The 15,654-nt window shown below is 39.5% G+C and overlaps 1 protein-coding gene across 1 annotated transcript in view; it reads right to left on the reverse strand.

Annotated features, from left to right (window-relative positions):
* Positions 1-1,393: 1,393 nt before the first annotated feature.
* MREG (melanoregulin) overlaps positions 1,394-15,654 on the reverse strand; it is a 36,171-nt gene continuing 21,910 nt past the window's right edge. The window contains exons 3-5 of the mRNA XM_089478005.1: positions 4,996-5,086; positions 3,628-3,791; positions 1,394-3,093 (exon numbers count right to left, since the gene is read on the reverse strand). Coding sequence (XP_089334131.1) covers positions 2,962-3,093; positions 3,628-3,791; positions 4,996-5,086 — 387 coding nt within the window. The 3' untranslated portion in view covers positions 1,394-2,961. The remainder of the gene's footprint in view (positions 3,094-3,627; positions 3,792-4,995; positions 5,087-15,654) is intronic.

Here is a 15,654-nt window from a genome sequence, read left to right on the forward strand (position 1 = left end):
GGTGCCCCAGTTAGCAGATCATTATATGCAACAACAGGCTGTATGCAAGAATCTATGGAACAGATAGTTGGTATTGGAATGGGAGAGCCCAGAATGCAACATGATTAGAAGCTGGCCCTCTGCACTGGCCTTGCTGGCTTTTATTATGGTATTTGCAGATTCTGGGATCTACAGCACCCAAAAGTAAAACTTTCAAGCTCTGTAAAATAATGCATATTAGTACAACAGCACTTTTAAAAAATGCATCACACCCAGTCTCTATCTAAAACAAAGGATCAATATGCACTGCAAGTCAGCTTTCACCCAACATGCTTAGAATACAAACCTAATCATATTTACTGAGGAATTAAAATGATATAAAACACAGTGGGATTTACTGCTGAGGAAATTGCATAGGATTGCACTATAAGTCTTCTAATATAATGCATATAATATAATACATGCAGAGAGTTGTATGTATTTTTTTTACAATCCGGCCATAAGCTCAGAAAAAATGGCTCATTAGAAACCTGAGAAAACAGTATCTCATGTTTTCCTGGTCTGGGGGTGCTTCTTGACTCGTCGCTTCACCTGACAGTTCAGGTGAACGCGACGGTCAGGAGCACCTGTTATCAGCTTCGACTTATTCGCCAGCTGCGCCCATACCTGGCCCAGAGGGACCTTGAAACTGTAGTACACGCCCTGGTAACCTCGAGACTGGATTTCTGCAATGCACTCTACATGGGGCAACCCTTATACCAAACTCGGAAGCTACAGATGATACAGAATACGGCAGCCAGGCTGATCACTGGTACTTCCAGGGCCAGCCACATTACACCTGTGCTAAAAGACCTGCATTGGCTGCCTATTCGCTTCCGGGCACAGTATAAGGTGTTGGTGATTACCTATAAAGCCCTAAATGGCTTGGGCCCAGGATACCTGAAGGACCGCCTCTCCCCGTACATTCCGCCCCGCACCCTCAGAACTTCTGGGCAGCAATTACTTAGGGTTCCAGGGGCTAGGCTTACCTCTACTACGAGGAAGACATATTCCATCGCCGCCCCGGCCCTATGGAACACGCTGCCCACAGAGCTCCGCTCAGCCTCCTCCCTGGCTCAATTCAGAAGGGAGTTAAAAACCTTCTTATTCCATGCTGCATTCCCCGATTGAAGTTCCAGCTGGCCTCCCTTCCTCTTTTGCTGGCAAGAAGATTGGCTAACGGGGTTTTTTAATTGTTTTTATATTGATGTAAGTGATTGGATGTATTTTATGTTATTGTATTGTTTATTATATTGTTCACCGCCCTGATCTTTGGAAGGGCGGTATATAAATAAAATTTTTATTTATTTATTATTATTAATCTAGAAACATTCTAACACACATTTTAAAAAATGGGAAATAATGATCAGTCAGGGTATTTTTATTAAATTAATAGTACCAATGTATAGAGGTAATACATACTCTTTTTATAGGAAAAGTGACAATACTCACAGTTCAACAGTTATATGAACATAGTTGATACAAACTAGGGGTGAGATATATAATCTTCCACATGTTGCTGAACTGCAGTTCCCTCCATTCCTCATTATTGGTTACAATGGCTGGGGTTGCTGGGCCTAGCAATCCAGCAACATTTGGAGGACTGCATGATTCTCAATCCTAGTATAAACACTTAAAAATTACTCTTGCTATTTTGTTTGCTGTGTTGCAGCCACAAAAAGAAGCCAAATACCAAGGGCATCAGCATTTTTATTTTATTTTTTATTGATCATAAGTGACGAGCCATCACCATGTCTGTAGTTTAAAATCAGTGCTCATTTCCAGATCTAAAAACAGCAAAATATTATATCCAGGTCATATTAAAACACTTTGTTATTGCTTGCTTTTGAAACGTAATGCATGTATAATTTTCTATAAAGCAAGCATACATTTTGTTCAAACACTTAAGATGGTGAAAAAATAGAAATATTTTGTGCCTCTCAGTTACTGAATGCTCAGAAAACCTTACGAAGAGGCTGGAATGTCCAAGTTCAGCATGTGACCAAGAAGCCCCTGGAATCAGCTGTTATCTCACAAGGTCTAGGGGAAATTGTTAACAAGAGATTTCCCATCAAAAAAGGCTCATATTTGCTTTCACAAAATAATTTCTTTTAAAAGATGCTTTACATATTAACCTCTCACAGTCTAACAATGGATCTGTGCTAGGCTGGGGAAGCTGAGGGTAAAATAGCTGTGACAGATTTTTTTTTAAAATGTCTTGAGGCAAAAATATCAGCTTGGAAAGAACAGGATTTTATTTCCTGCTTCATTGCCTGCTAAAAAGTACTGCTTAAGACACAAGGCAACAGTTTTGCTGCCGGGGAACTCATTTCCATTGTCAGTGTCATTCACAACATGTTATTGGTCTTGTCACAGAAACACAAGTCACCCACATCTACAAGACAGATCATCTCTAATTGCATAGGTGGGCACAGATGAGTTTTGCTGGCACAACACACAATGTACTCAGAGAAGAAGGGGGGACTTCACAAAATGGCAGCTTTCACCCTCTATTAGAATTTCACTTAAACAAGAACACTGGCAGGTAGGAGGGAAAAACAGCCACTTACAGGAAATACATATCATTGTACTCAGCTGGTGAAGTGAGAAATATTGCATACACAAGAAGCAACATTTTATATGGGAAGTTTCTACCACCACCAGAGCACTCTTTGTATCTTCGCTGTAGATGTAAGACTACCACCAGCACCTAGACTAGCACCAAAGCTTACAACAAAGTCTGAGTGTCCCTGTCATGGATCATGTCCTGAGACAAGGCAAGTCTCTATGGCATCATGCCACCTGCTGGGCAGTAGGTGCTGCATCCTGGTTGCCTGCTGTGCTTCCAAAAGATGCCAGTTTTCTCTGAAGGATGAAGTCACACTACTCTGGCTTATCTTTCAGAAAATAACAACATCCATTTCCAGCACAAGAGGTGCAGTGTTATGACAGAGCAGAATTGCACTGGGCTGTTTTCAGTCTGTCTTCATCTTGCGACATGTGAACTCTCCTTGGATAGGTTACACTGGCAATGCGGAAGAACTCATCGGCAGCATCGAGGGCAATGAGACGATCCTGAAGAAGAAGAAAAAAAGACACAATATTGTAATGGCAAAAAGAAGTGCACATGGAAAGCTCTAAGGAATGCAGTCTGTGGACCTCATAACAATAAGGCTCAAGTCAGGTTTCATAGCATCATAGAGTTGGAAGGGACCAGCCACTGCTTGGGTTTGTTCAGCACACTGATACATTTCCGTAACAGAAAATGCTTACAGGGATGGAACAACTACTGTTGCATATAGCAAAAAAAACCCCAAAGATTTCTGCTTTATAGCAGACAACCCTGGAATAATCCATCACAAGCAACACTATGTGCAGGTAGGCAAGGACCAGTCCAGTCCAGTTCAAGTCTTATTAAATGTGGATTAAGTAACCAATTACTAATTTAATTTATACATGTAATTGAAAGGGAATTAAACAAGGACAGGGCTATTACCAAGTCCTGCTTTGTGTATATTTTTATTCCTTTTATAGTTACTTAAATTTTCTCAGGATCTTTGAGAATAAAAATATGAAAGCAAACATAGAAAGTGGGAAGGAGAGACTTACCACCACGAAGAGGTATCTCTCTGAAAGTTCCCAGCTTGTTGGGAAAATAGTTGTCTCCTCAGACAGCTTCAAGAGGAACTCACGGGCTTTGCTCATATTCTGAGAGTCACTAACGATGCTTCGTTTGGTCACAGATAACAGGGTATCTGCTTCCTTCTGGAAACCTAAAGCAGAAGGATTGCAAATCTCATTTATCAAATGCTCTGCCTCTGCTCTCGGATCAAGTGGTGCTGACAAAGGAATAAAAGTAGTCACAATCTAGGTCTCAAAGAAACACGTCAGGGCTGCTGATAGAAAGCAATGGGACAAAATATGAAGCAGTGGAGAAATGAAATATCTCAGGAACACAAAACATTTGGAATGTACATTTCTTCTTACAGATTCCCCCCACTACCTTAATACATGTAAAGGTCTTACCTATGTTATACTGACTATAGGAAGACAGCCTAAAGAAAATGTAAGGTCCAAAACACACTGCAGAAATAATCCCTTTTGAGACCGCTTTAACTGCCTTGGAGCAATGCTAGGGAATTCTAGGAACTGTAGTTTTGTGAGACATTTAGCCTTCTTTGTCAGAGAGCTCTGGTGCCACAATAAACTATAATTCCCAGGATTCCCTAGCACTGAGCCAGGGTTGTCACCATTTTGGGTTTTTATTACCTGTAAAAATTTATAAGCATTTTATTGGTTTTAAATGCTTTTCTAATTTAATGCTATTTTTAGTATGACAGCTCAACTGTTCTTTAATATTATGATTGACCTTGGCAGTATTCTGCTTTAATCAGTATTGTAATCCACTTTGAGGTGGGATACAAATAAATCAAGTCTCACAATAAATTACAACAATGTCATAAAGTGCAGGAAGTCATTCAGGTGCAACATAACTGTGTTGTTTTCATAATCACAGTTAAGAACACAGTTCTTAATATACACATTTTCTTAATACATTTTGTTCTGGAATATATACAGTATATTTATACTTGCCCTTTTCCCACACCCTGAAATATCAGCTAGCAGTCCTGTTTTTGCTGGGTCAATTCCAAATGAATTCCTTGGCAAGTAAAGGAAGGGTTTTTGTTTTTTTAATGATATTGTTGTGTCCCTTCAAGACATTTCCAACTTATGGTGACCCCATCACAGTGTTTCCTTGACAAGAAGTGTTCAGAGAGGGTTTGTCACAGCCTGCTCTTGATGCTGAGAGAGTGCAACTTGCCCAAGGTCACCTAGTGATTTTCCACTGCTGAATGGGAATTTGAACTTTGGTCTCCAGAGTTGTAGTCCAATACTCAGACTACTACACCAAACTGTTTTTCTTTCTTTCTCTTTTTTTTTTAACCTTGCACTCCTGTAACTTAAAAACAGACTTACCCAAATCTTCCAAAATGCGTTTCCACCTGTTTCTCACTTCCCTTCGCATTTGCCTTAGTGTGTAGATGTCATAGTTCAGCTTTTGCCATTCCTAAAACAAAAGAAACAGATCCCACTGTCTTTATTTCTTGCCTTTTCCTGAACTCTCCAGACAATTTCATCTGTTTGCGTTTCTTTGCCTTCTTAATGTTCCTGAGCAATACCTCTTCATTTACTGGCCCATAAAATAACATTAAGGTAATTTTCCTTTACAAACCATTCTCTTTAACACTTTCTCTATAGTGATAAGGGGACAGAAGTGCCTTGTAGCAAAAGAAGAGGAGCACAAAGATTAGAGCAGATGAGAGTTCTGATATTTTTGACTCACTTGCACACAAAATGGCATTTTTGAATGGCTACTGACTAGCTGAAAAGGAGAGACAGCCTTTCTCTTGACCCACATCTATCTAAAAGCATCCAAAGGACACTCCTTTATGGTGAAATGAAAGATGGCCCGGGGATGTCTGTAACCGAACGTCTTATGCTGTTTGCAGCTATTATTAATTCATTTATTCATTCACTTGATCTATATCCCACTTTTCTCCCAAAATGGGACCCAAAGGAGCTTACTGCTTAAGTTAAAGCAAAATGGTTAAAACCATATATGGTACAAAACATTATTTTAAACATTACATTATCAATTCAATTAAAGCATTACTTTTAAGATATTAATTTAAAACAATTAAAAACATATAAAACACATAGTGCATAAGCAGGGCACCCATTTTACATCCCCTGTTGGAGAAAAGAAAGCAGAGAGGAGGAAGCAACATAGCTCAGGAGCAGTCACCAAGAAGGCTCTCTCATGTCATCAATAGATAAACCTAGGATGGTGGTGGGACAGATAGAAAGACCTTCCTCAAAGTTCACAAAACTGAGTCAGGCGCTTATGGGGAGATACAGACTTTCAGATAGTCTGGACCTAAGCCTAGTTGAAACTGGAGGTTCCACGCACATGACTGGGATAATTTTAAACAATCAAGCCCAAGCAAGATCTATTTGGGGTGTGTGTGTGTGTGTGTGTGTGTGTGTGTGTGTGTGTGTGTGTGTATTGTTATTGCCTTTGAGTTGATGTCAACCCATGGGGACCCTGTGGATGAGACATCTCCAAGACTTCTTATCCTCCACTTAGGTCCTGGAAATTCATACCTGTGACCTCCATAATAGAGCCCATTCATCTATCAGGTGGTCTTCCTCTCTTTCTACTACCTTCTACCTTTCCTAGCATTATTGCCTTTTCTAATGAGTTGTGCCTTCTCATAATGTGGCCAATGTACAACAGCCTCAACTTAATCCATCTTGGCTTTCAGGGAAATTTCAGGCTTGATCTACTATAGGATTCATTTGTTTGTCTTTTTGGCTGTTCATGTGATACAAATCAGGATTTATTACCTATGCACAAATGAAGGTGGGGTAAGAATGAATAAGGAGAAGGGAAGCACATTTCCGGCTATTAATAAATTGTGGAAATATAAAAATGGGCGAAGTGCTCATGTAGCAAAAGAAAGTCCCCAATACACATTCAGTCCTTCTCCTCCATCTTGTCCTCCATCCTCAACCAGGTGCTTGGGTTTGAGGCTGCAGAACTTCAAACAGCAAGCTCTTTGTAGTCTCAGGTGTAGTTTGACAGCCATTTTCCATTTGAAAAATGCCATTCTTCTTAGAAACCATGATATCATCACACAGGCAACCAATACCCTAAGTGACTTTACTCTGAATTAGCTTTGTTTATCTTTGCTGGTCCGTGACATCATTCTAACATTCAGAAGAAAGGGTGAGGTTAAAGTAAACTGGGACTTTTCATGCCAGCACGCTTATGCAAAAAAGGAAGCTTCCTGGGAAAGAAAAAACATTTTGTTAGAACCCCTTCAACCCATTTTTCATGCCAACAGTATCTCATCCTGAACTTTTGGTTCAACCTTTAAAAAACTTTAAGTAACAGATTTTAAAGAAGTAGCCATGTTAGTCTCTTGCAGCATAAAAAGGAGGAATAAATGAGGAGGAGGAAGAGAAATAGGTCAGCATCTTCAAGACTAAGTGGTTTTTATTTCTGCATGAGCTTTCATCTATATAAACCCACTTCTTTGGATGCAGTACCAAGTGGTAACAGAATGAGGCTATCACAGGGACTAAATTTCTATCGTAGGTGAACAATATGTGCAACGATACTCTAAATAACCTGGTACAGAAACCAGATCTTTGTACAAGCAAGCAGCACTTATGCACCAGCAGTTCAGCCCTTTGAATTTCACTGTGCATAATTTTCTGTAATTTTACCACAAGGGGGCAAAGAAAAACCACAAGGCAGGCTATTGAGTAGAGTATCATGCATATGTGTTTTCAAGTCGCCTGTCAACTGAATAGCAACCCTGTGTATTTCATAGGGTTTCCTTAAGTGGTAGCTTTGTTGTCAGTTTCTAAGTATGAACCAGCACTGAACCAGTTTAGCTTCCAAGGACAGATAGGAACCAGTGCTGTTAGGATACCATAGCCATGTAAAAACAGGGCGATTTATAGAAGAGAAAATCCACGTGTAGCCATGTTGACAATTAAACAAAATCCACATTGGCGATACCTTTATTAGGCTAACCAGAAAAAGTTTACACTGGTTTTTGAAGATCACTGGCTTCTTCATAGGCAATGATGGTCCAGAATTCATGCAGGAGAACACATGGGAACTTTGTTGGAGTCACAGGTTACAGGTGTACTTCAGGTTTGTTTTGATAATTAGACTGCCAACGTGGGAGATTTTGGTTTCATACAAACAGGGAAAAACAGCCAGCCAGCCTGTCAGTCACAAAACAAAAAACTGCATGACTGTCTCGTGTCATATACCATTTGAGTACAATCAGTTTCACTTCTCCAATTTTATTTTTTACCTTAATTATGTCATTTTGCATCCGGTGCTACAGCTCAACAGAACAAAAGACTTAAAAGTTGTCTATGTGTGCAAGAAAACAGACCCATGATTCTGCACTGCAAAGTACTAGTACTTACACATGCCTGCACTTTCCTTACATCAGGTACTTGATTTTTTTTTTAAATAGTTGTAATAGAAAATGAAAGTAATACTCCCAGAGAAAGAGGAAAAGAAATGAGAAAGAGAAGAAATAGGAGGGTGAGGAGTACGTAAGAAGATTAAAACAGCCTCTGGGTTCCTTGTTTCCCTTTCAGCCCCATAATATTCTCCGAGTTAGAGATGTGTATTTGTGAGACACACCATCAAGTCACCTGGGCTTAAATATCCTACAGCAGTGATGGCGAACCTATGGCACGCATGCCAGAGATGGCACTCGGAACCGTCTCTGTGGGCACATGTGCCATCGCCCCAGCACAGAGTTTGCCAGAGTTTGTTACTAGAAAGCCAGAGGGGCATGGCACTTTGCAATAAATAAGTGGGTTTTGGGTTGCAGTTTGCGCACTCGGCCCCTAAAAGGTTCACCATCACTGGCCTACAGTCTGTAGGAACTTTCAGAGGAAAATACTAGCAAAACTACCTGTGAGTATTCCTTGCCTTAAAACAATCCTATGAAATCCACAGGGTCACCATAAGTCGATAGGAGATTTGAAGCCAAATACACACACACACACTCAAGGGACTACCCATCTGGAAGATTCGTCAGGCAGTGATAGATACGGGATGTCAAAGTTCATTGCTATGCATCATTGCAGCAGATGCAGTCAATAGAATTGATATCTGTTATTTTTAATGGCAGTCAAGCTGGCTTTAACATATAACCACCTATGAATGGAAGACCACCAAGTACCCCTCTTCAGATCCTGTGAGCTCAGACCCACGGCCTCTTTCCTTCATTGAGTCAACTCACTGACAAAAGTAAAAAAAAAGGGTTCAGAAACAATTTCAAAACCAGTGGCCATTCTGGCTGGAGGGCTTCTGGGATATACAGTCCAGAAAAAGGGCTTTTCCCACACTTTGCTCGTAACAGAAAAATATGAAAGCAAATACTGGTTTGTTATCAGCTGTCTTCATCCTGCCAGATAGCACGCAACACAGAGCTGACACACCCAGAAATTACACCATAAAAATGATTTCCCTTGCAGTTTATTACTATTACCATCAATCAGATTCCAGACAGACTGTACAAAGTTCTCAAACAATTTCCAGTCACTGTCAAGAGACAGACTAGCTTCCCTTTAGCTATGTTGCTGTGCATTATGACCCATCAGAGCATCTCCAGGGATCCAGAATCAAGAGCCTGGAAGACCTTTCTTCAGTGTACAGTATATTGAAAAGGCTACTAACCCTTGCAAAACACACATATCGATCAGGAAACTAGTAGGGCAATGTGCTAATGAATGCTGTCACAAGATACTTTGGGCATGGATCCAGCCATGTTTAGCACTGTTTGGCACCACAGATTTGAGTGAAGTATGTCCTTTACTTTTCTCTACTGAATTCAGTGAAACATAATACTAGCAGGCTTGTCCTTTTGGTTTTTACCACCTCTGACAGCAAGGTTAAGCTCTACTTCTCAAACAGGTAACCTATGAAGTGAACTCTAGTTCTTAGAGCTGCAGGTATCATGCCAAAAGCATTATAAAACCCAACAGCTTAACAGACGGATTAGCTCTAAAAACCTGAAATCACTTCAGAGTGACTGCTTAATTCTCCCCTCAACAATAAATATACAGCTGGACACATTGCTTACACAGCAACCAAACACCTGCCATGAATTACTCAGAATACAAAAAGTGCCAGCCGAAAAATTTGATATTCATTCATTACGACATTTCAGGTTTACAGTGATAAAATGTGCAGAAAATATAAAGCATGTGGCCTCAAAAGCTGCCATTGGTTTTCCCCAGCATGTTTCCCCAAAATAATGCTAAAAAGAACTTGCTAAAAATATATATATTGCCAGGTGCATGGGGCAATGTTACCATATTTCCCTCCCTCCACCTTCTTCTAATCAAGAAGTTTTTAAAAGCACCTCTTTATTCTTTAATTAATTTATATCCCCCTTTCCCCTCCTATATGGGACCCTAAGCATCTCCTTATATAATGAAATCAAAATACAGTTAAAACAATGAGTAGTAGAGACGTTAAAACTACTAATATGAAAAACATTAATTTGAAATGGTTTTTAAAAGTTAAAATAGAACAATAATAAAAATAAAAATACAGCACATTCTAATTAAAAGACTTTCTGCAATGGCCAAGTAACAACTAAAGGCCTGGGTAAAATAAAAAGGGTATTTGTCTGCTGGTAGAAAGAGGGACAAAACTAGCTTCCCACTGGTTGGTGGTGCTGGTAATACAAACCTCATGGCACTTGGTATGCCAATTAACACATGCTGTGAAGTAGGAATCCATTATTCCAGTTCAACCTGCTCATAATGCCCAGTAAGTCAACAGTTTTCTTCTGATTTTCCTTTGCTGTTTCTTTACCCCACAACAGCTACTGCGCATTCAGAGTGTCCTTGGATGTGGAATGGGTTTTCCTTTGGTTTCTGAATACTGCCATTTATGATGTCCCATGCGTATCCATGTATTCAAATACAAGGAACCATAAGAAGGAAGATGGTTCTGCCTTCCCCAAGGTGGTATCAAATGATAGCCACAAGACTGCATAAGAGACTACATAAAGGGGAGAAGAAACTATCTACATGTGCCATCATGCCACTCACCTTACCATCCATTCTTTAAACATAAGGCAGTTCCTGTTCTAGCAGAAAACCTAAGATTTAAGCATGTGATTTTTAAAATAAGCAAACAAGACCTCTGCAAGCATGAAACAGACTTCATAAATAAGTATTATATCAAAAGGAATGTCATCATAATTAAATCTGAATAGTTGGTATACAGACCATCAGTCATACTGTATGCCACATTTAATAACAAAATGTGGTTGTCAAACTTGGAAGGCAAGCTAGAGTATGGAGTTTTGAATTTCACCAACACAATTCTTCAAACGGTGCATTATCCATTGACCCAAAAGTCTTGAGTGTCATCTCCTCCTCTGGAGATTCCTGCAATCTTTCCACAACCAAAACAGCATTCTCCTGATACACAAAATAAATGATGGAGAGACATGCTTTCAGAAGCTACTATGGCTAAGCCTTCTTTGAAATACTTTTAAGGTAGCATAGTTAGGAACAAGTTTGCAAGTTCGTTTGTCAAGTTACTGTTCCAGAGCTTCAACTCACCACCTTATTTTTTTTATAAAACTTATCGAAATCTACCGAATATTAAAAGTTTGTTTTTGTATTCCTTTTTAAAAGATTGTCACCTATTCCAAACCCAAACCCAACAATGTGCTGAACACTGCACAAATAAAATAAACTGCAAACTGGAGAGGTAGGCTAGAAAACAATATAGTTTGAGATGGGCATTCATTCAGAAAGCCTGTGTCGCACATTAAAAGGCACATGAAAGAGGAATGCTGGGATACACTACTAGCTAACCAAACCTGAAGTACCCACCCGAGAAGCTTCATTTTCAGAAAGACACACCAACTATAAGTGGATATGGTGAGTGGATAAGGAGAGTGCTTCCATCTGAGGGGCAGTCCTGAGTAAAGCTAGTGTGATGTAGTGGTTTGAGTGTCGGACTACAACTCTGGAGACCAGGGTTTGAATTCTGGCTCGACCATGTAAACCCACTGGGTGACCTTAGGTGAGTCACACTCTCTCAGTCTCAAGAGGATTGCAATGACAAACCCCCTCTGAAGAAACGGAAATGACTTAAAGGCACCTAACAACAACACACTTCTGCAGAGAGATTTTTCCATGCACAGAGTTCACCAAGTGAACACAGCTCCAAGACCATCTCATGCACGTTTCTATCATGCAAGGCATTCATCTGAACACCACAAAGCAAATTAAAAATAAAAATAAAAACAGAAGATAGGGAATTTAACTGGCTGGATGAAGCAATCCCTCATGGCTACTGCATGTAATGAACATACGCAGACAAGCCACTGCAGTGATACAGAACGGAAAATGCATTTACAGTACATTGAATTTACAGAAGTACTGCATCCCAGCTCCTAGAAAGAGTATTTAGCTCCATTAAAACCTCATTTGGAACTTGGCTGATTTCCATTTCTGAAAGCATGAAAGCCAGCTGCTCCATCCACTACTCATCATTTGGCTTGAATTTACTTAGAGCACCACCTACACTTAATCCGTGGCTTGTCAGTATAAAAACTGCCATGCTTCTCTGTGCTCTCTTGTATGGTGACTCAGAAACCTGGGTGTTTCACTCAAAGCAAAGAGACATATAAGACTTGCAGCTGGCCTCTGTGTTCCAAAAAACAGAAATCAGCCATTGCTTTTATATTCCATAAGGCAATACAGTTGGCCCTTCATATCCATGGATTCTTTACCTGCAGATTTAATCATTCATGGCTTGAAAATATTCAAAAATATATTAATCCCACAAAGCAAACCTTGATTCTTGCTATTATATATAAGGAACAACATTTCACTATGCCATTGTATATAATGCAGCTTGAGGACCATGGATTTTGGTATTCACAGGGCGAGGGGTCCTGGAACTGAACCCCAGTAGACACCAAGGGTCCACTGTACTTCTCTATCCCATTGTTGAATGGTAGACATGCATAGATACATACAATACCTACAAATGATTTAATTCAGGCTTGCATGTCTCCATTTTAATAAAGGACCAACTACTGATCCTCAATGACAAAACCTTCAGCAATTAAAGAAAACCTGTTTCTTCCCTCATCACTTGCTTTTATCAGTAGCCCGATGTATTTCTGAAGAACTCAAAAAATGTACACTGTTGTGGCATCCTTGTGATTCCAAATAAAAATATATCCCACTGTAGATTTGTGTTTTTCCCTCATGAACCAGCACAGTCGTCACTGGGTGCATCTACACTGTAGAAATAAAGCAGTTTGACACCACATTAAGTGCTGTGGCTTCATCCTATGGAATCCTGGGATTTGTAGCTTTACAAGGTCTTTAGCCTTCTCTGTCAAATAGTTCTGGGTGCCTTGCAAAACTATACATCCCAGGAGTGTATTTAACCAGAACAAAATAGAGACAATCTGAAAGTGGAAGGAAATATTTTTTTATTTTAAAGTGGGAGGGGGAACAAGATTAAAGAAGATGACAGTTTATGTATTTATGTCTTTTAGTTTGAATGTCTTTGGTTTGAACAAATGTTTGTTTTGTTTGTTAGATTATTTTAGGCCTTAGGTGTATGTTCTTTATTTGTAATGCGTATGTATGCTCTTATTATATTTTAAGGTTATGATCATTAATAAAAATTATTTTAATGCTAAATCAGGATGTGGAACAGGTTAACAACGAGGCTCTTCCTTCCAACCTGGTGCATAAGATGTTGTGTTCAACAGATGATGACAGTCCTCCTCATCACCAAGTCTGCAATTACTCTAATATGTACCCTGCAAAATTCGTTGAAAAACTTGAGCTGAATAAATCCCATTAATATTTAATCAAGGAGAGGGCTTTCTGTCAAACACAAGCCAAATTAAAACAAAAAGCTTAATCGTGCCAAGAGCTGGTACGTAAGCATTCTCTAAACACTGTTTCCTCTCTCATTAGGAGGTGGGAGTCTTTTGTGTTGCCAAACTGGCATTCCATTTGAACAGCTTTATTATTGCACAGAACTAATTTTGTTATGCTTTCCTATGAAATTCACTGCCAGCATCCAATAAAGTTCTCTCAATAATGAGGACACCATTTCTGGATGTCTTTCAAAGACCATAAGCCAAGTGACTTGTTAGTCTGGACTGGTCTCTCCTTTTGCTGCAAATTTGTGAGAGCAGTACTCCACTCGTATCTATCGTTTTAGCTTCAAAGTAGGTTTTTATGGGTTGAAAGGAAGATCTAGTTCTTTGTGGGGTTTTCGGGCTATGTGGCCGTGTTCTTGAAGAGTTTATTCCTGACGTTTAGCCAGCATCTGTGGCTGGCATCTTTTCTTCTCATCCACATAGCCCTAAAACCCCACAAAAAAACCCAATGGATTCCAGCTGTGAAAGCCTTCAACGTCACAAGATCTAGTTCCTTCTACCAAGTCCTTGGCTACTTTCTTTTCTTAAAACAGGGATGGGAAGCACATGGTCCTCTGGATGTTGTTGGACTGTACCTCCCATCATCCCACACCACTGGTTATGCTAGTGAGGGCTGAAGGAAGTTGCAGTTCAACAACAGTTGGGGATGAAATGTCTCTCCTGCAGCCTAGATCAATCTTGGCTTGAAACATCTGAAAGTTATTCCCTGTGTCTAAATAAAGTAAGGGGTTTGGGCCCTTTACACAATACAACAAGATAGGTTGGGGCCATCTGAAACAGGCAGGCAACCTTACCCACATATGTCTCATGTGCAAGAACATTTCATTCAAAATATTTTAAATGGCAACTCTTTAATTTTCTGCCTGCAGACTTCATTTTGCAACCCTTCTGATGCCCAAAAGGCAGAAGCATCTGAATCACAGAAAATCACATAGGACTATTCTACCTACTATAATCATGATAAAGCAATGATCCAGCAGCTATAATCATGATAAAAGCATGATTTCAAAACTATGATTAACAGAAGGTTCCCAGGAGGATCACCAAGGATTTTAAACAGCTTTGCGCACTGAACAACTGCTGTAGAAATTGGCTTGATTACATTTCAAATACATTTTTTAAATTGGATTTTTAAAAGCTGGCAGTTGCTTGACAAGAAAATGCCAACATTCATAGAAAACCATCGGTTTATTATGAGAATAATAAATTATGTAAGGGGTATAGCCAACTAAACATGATCAAAACAGACTGTGTAGGCTACGTACCCAAGCCAATAAAGGAACCAAATTAAAAAGCCAACACACACCTAAATACCTATTCAGAGATAGAATTGAAAGCATATTCTGGTTGTCAGGTCAGAAGCATTTCAGGGCCAAAGTCTGAGATCTAGAGTCATGTTATCTGCAGAGTACATTAAATATAAATCATAGTAACTCAGAGCATGCAATTCAAATAACCACTAAGACTGTAACCATGCTGCAAAAACAATCCAGTTTGACATCACATTAACTGCTATGGCTCAAAGCTATATATTTCTGGGAACTGTAGTTTATTGTGCACCAGAGTACTCTGACAGAGAAAGCTAAATGTCTCCCCAAACTACAATTGCTAGATTTCCATAGCATTGAGTCATGGCAGTTAAAGTGGTGTCAAACTGGATTATTTCTGCAATGTGGATGCAGCCTAAATGTAATAAATGAGAGGATATTTTTCTGATTGGAAATTAAGTTTTTCAAGCTCAGCACTAAACAGACAAAAAACAAACATTGCCCAGCATTATTTTAACACTTTTGAAGCACTAATTTTAACACATGGGAGTTGTAGTCAAACCAAAGAAACTTTTCTAAGCAAAAATAAAGTTGTCCAGACATTTACTGTATTTTAATGGTTTGCTTCCACAATTCAGTGGCCCTTAGACTGGGCACATTTTCTTGCTTGCAACAGTCAGGATGTTGAACAAGTCAGAAATGGTGATGATAGAATAACAGAACAAGACAATTTACTCAGAAGCAAGCCCTGTTGGGTTTAATGGAACTTATAACTTTAAAATGCTGAAATCTAACATATAGCATTCCTGGTTTCAAGGTCCATC

This window comes from Sceloporus occidentalis, unplaced genomic scaffold (genome assembly GCF_023333645.1).
Source record: "Sceloporus occidentalis isolate IW3139 unplaced genomic scaffold, rSceOcc1.0.p SCAF_12, whole genome shotgun sequence".
NCBI lineage: Eukaryota > Metazoa > Chordata > Lepidosauria > Squamata > Phrynosomatidae > Sceloporus > Sceloporus occidentalis.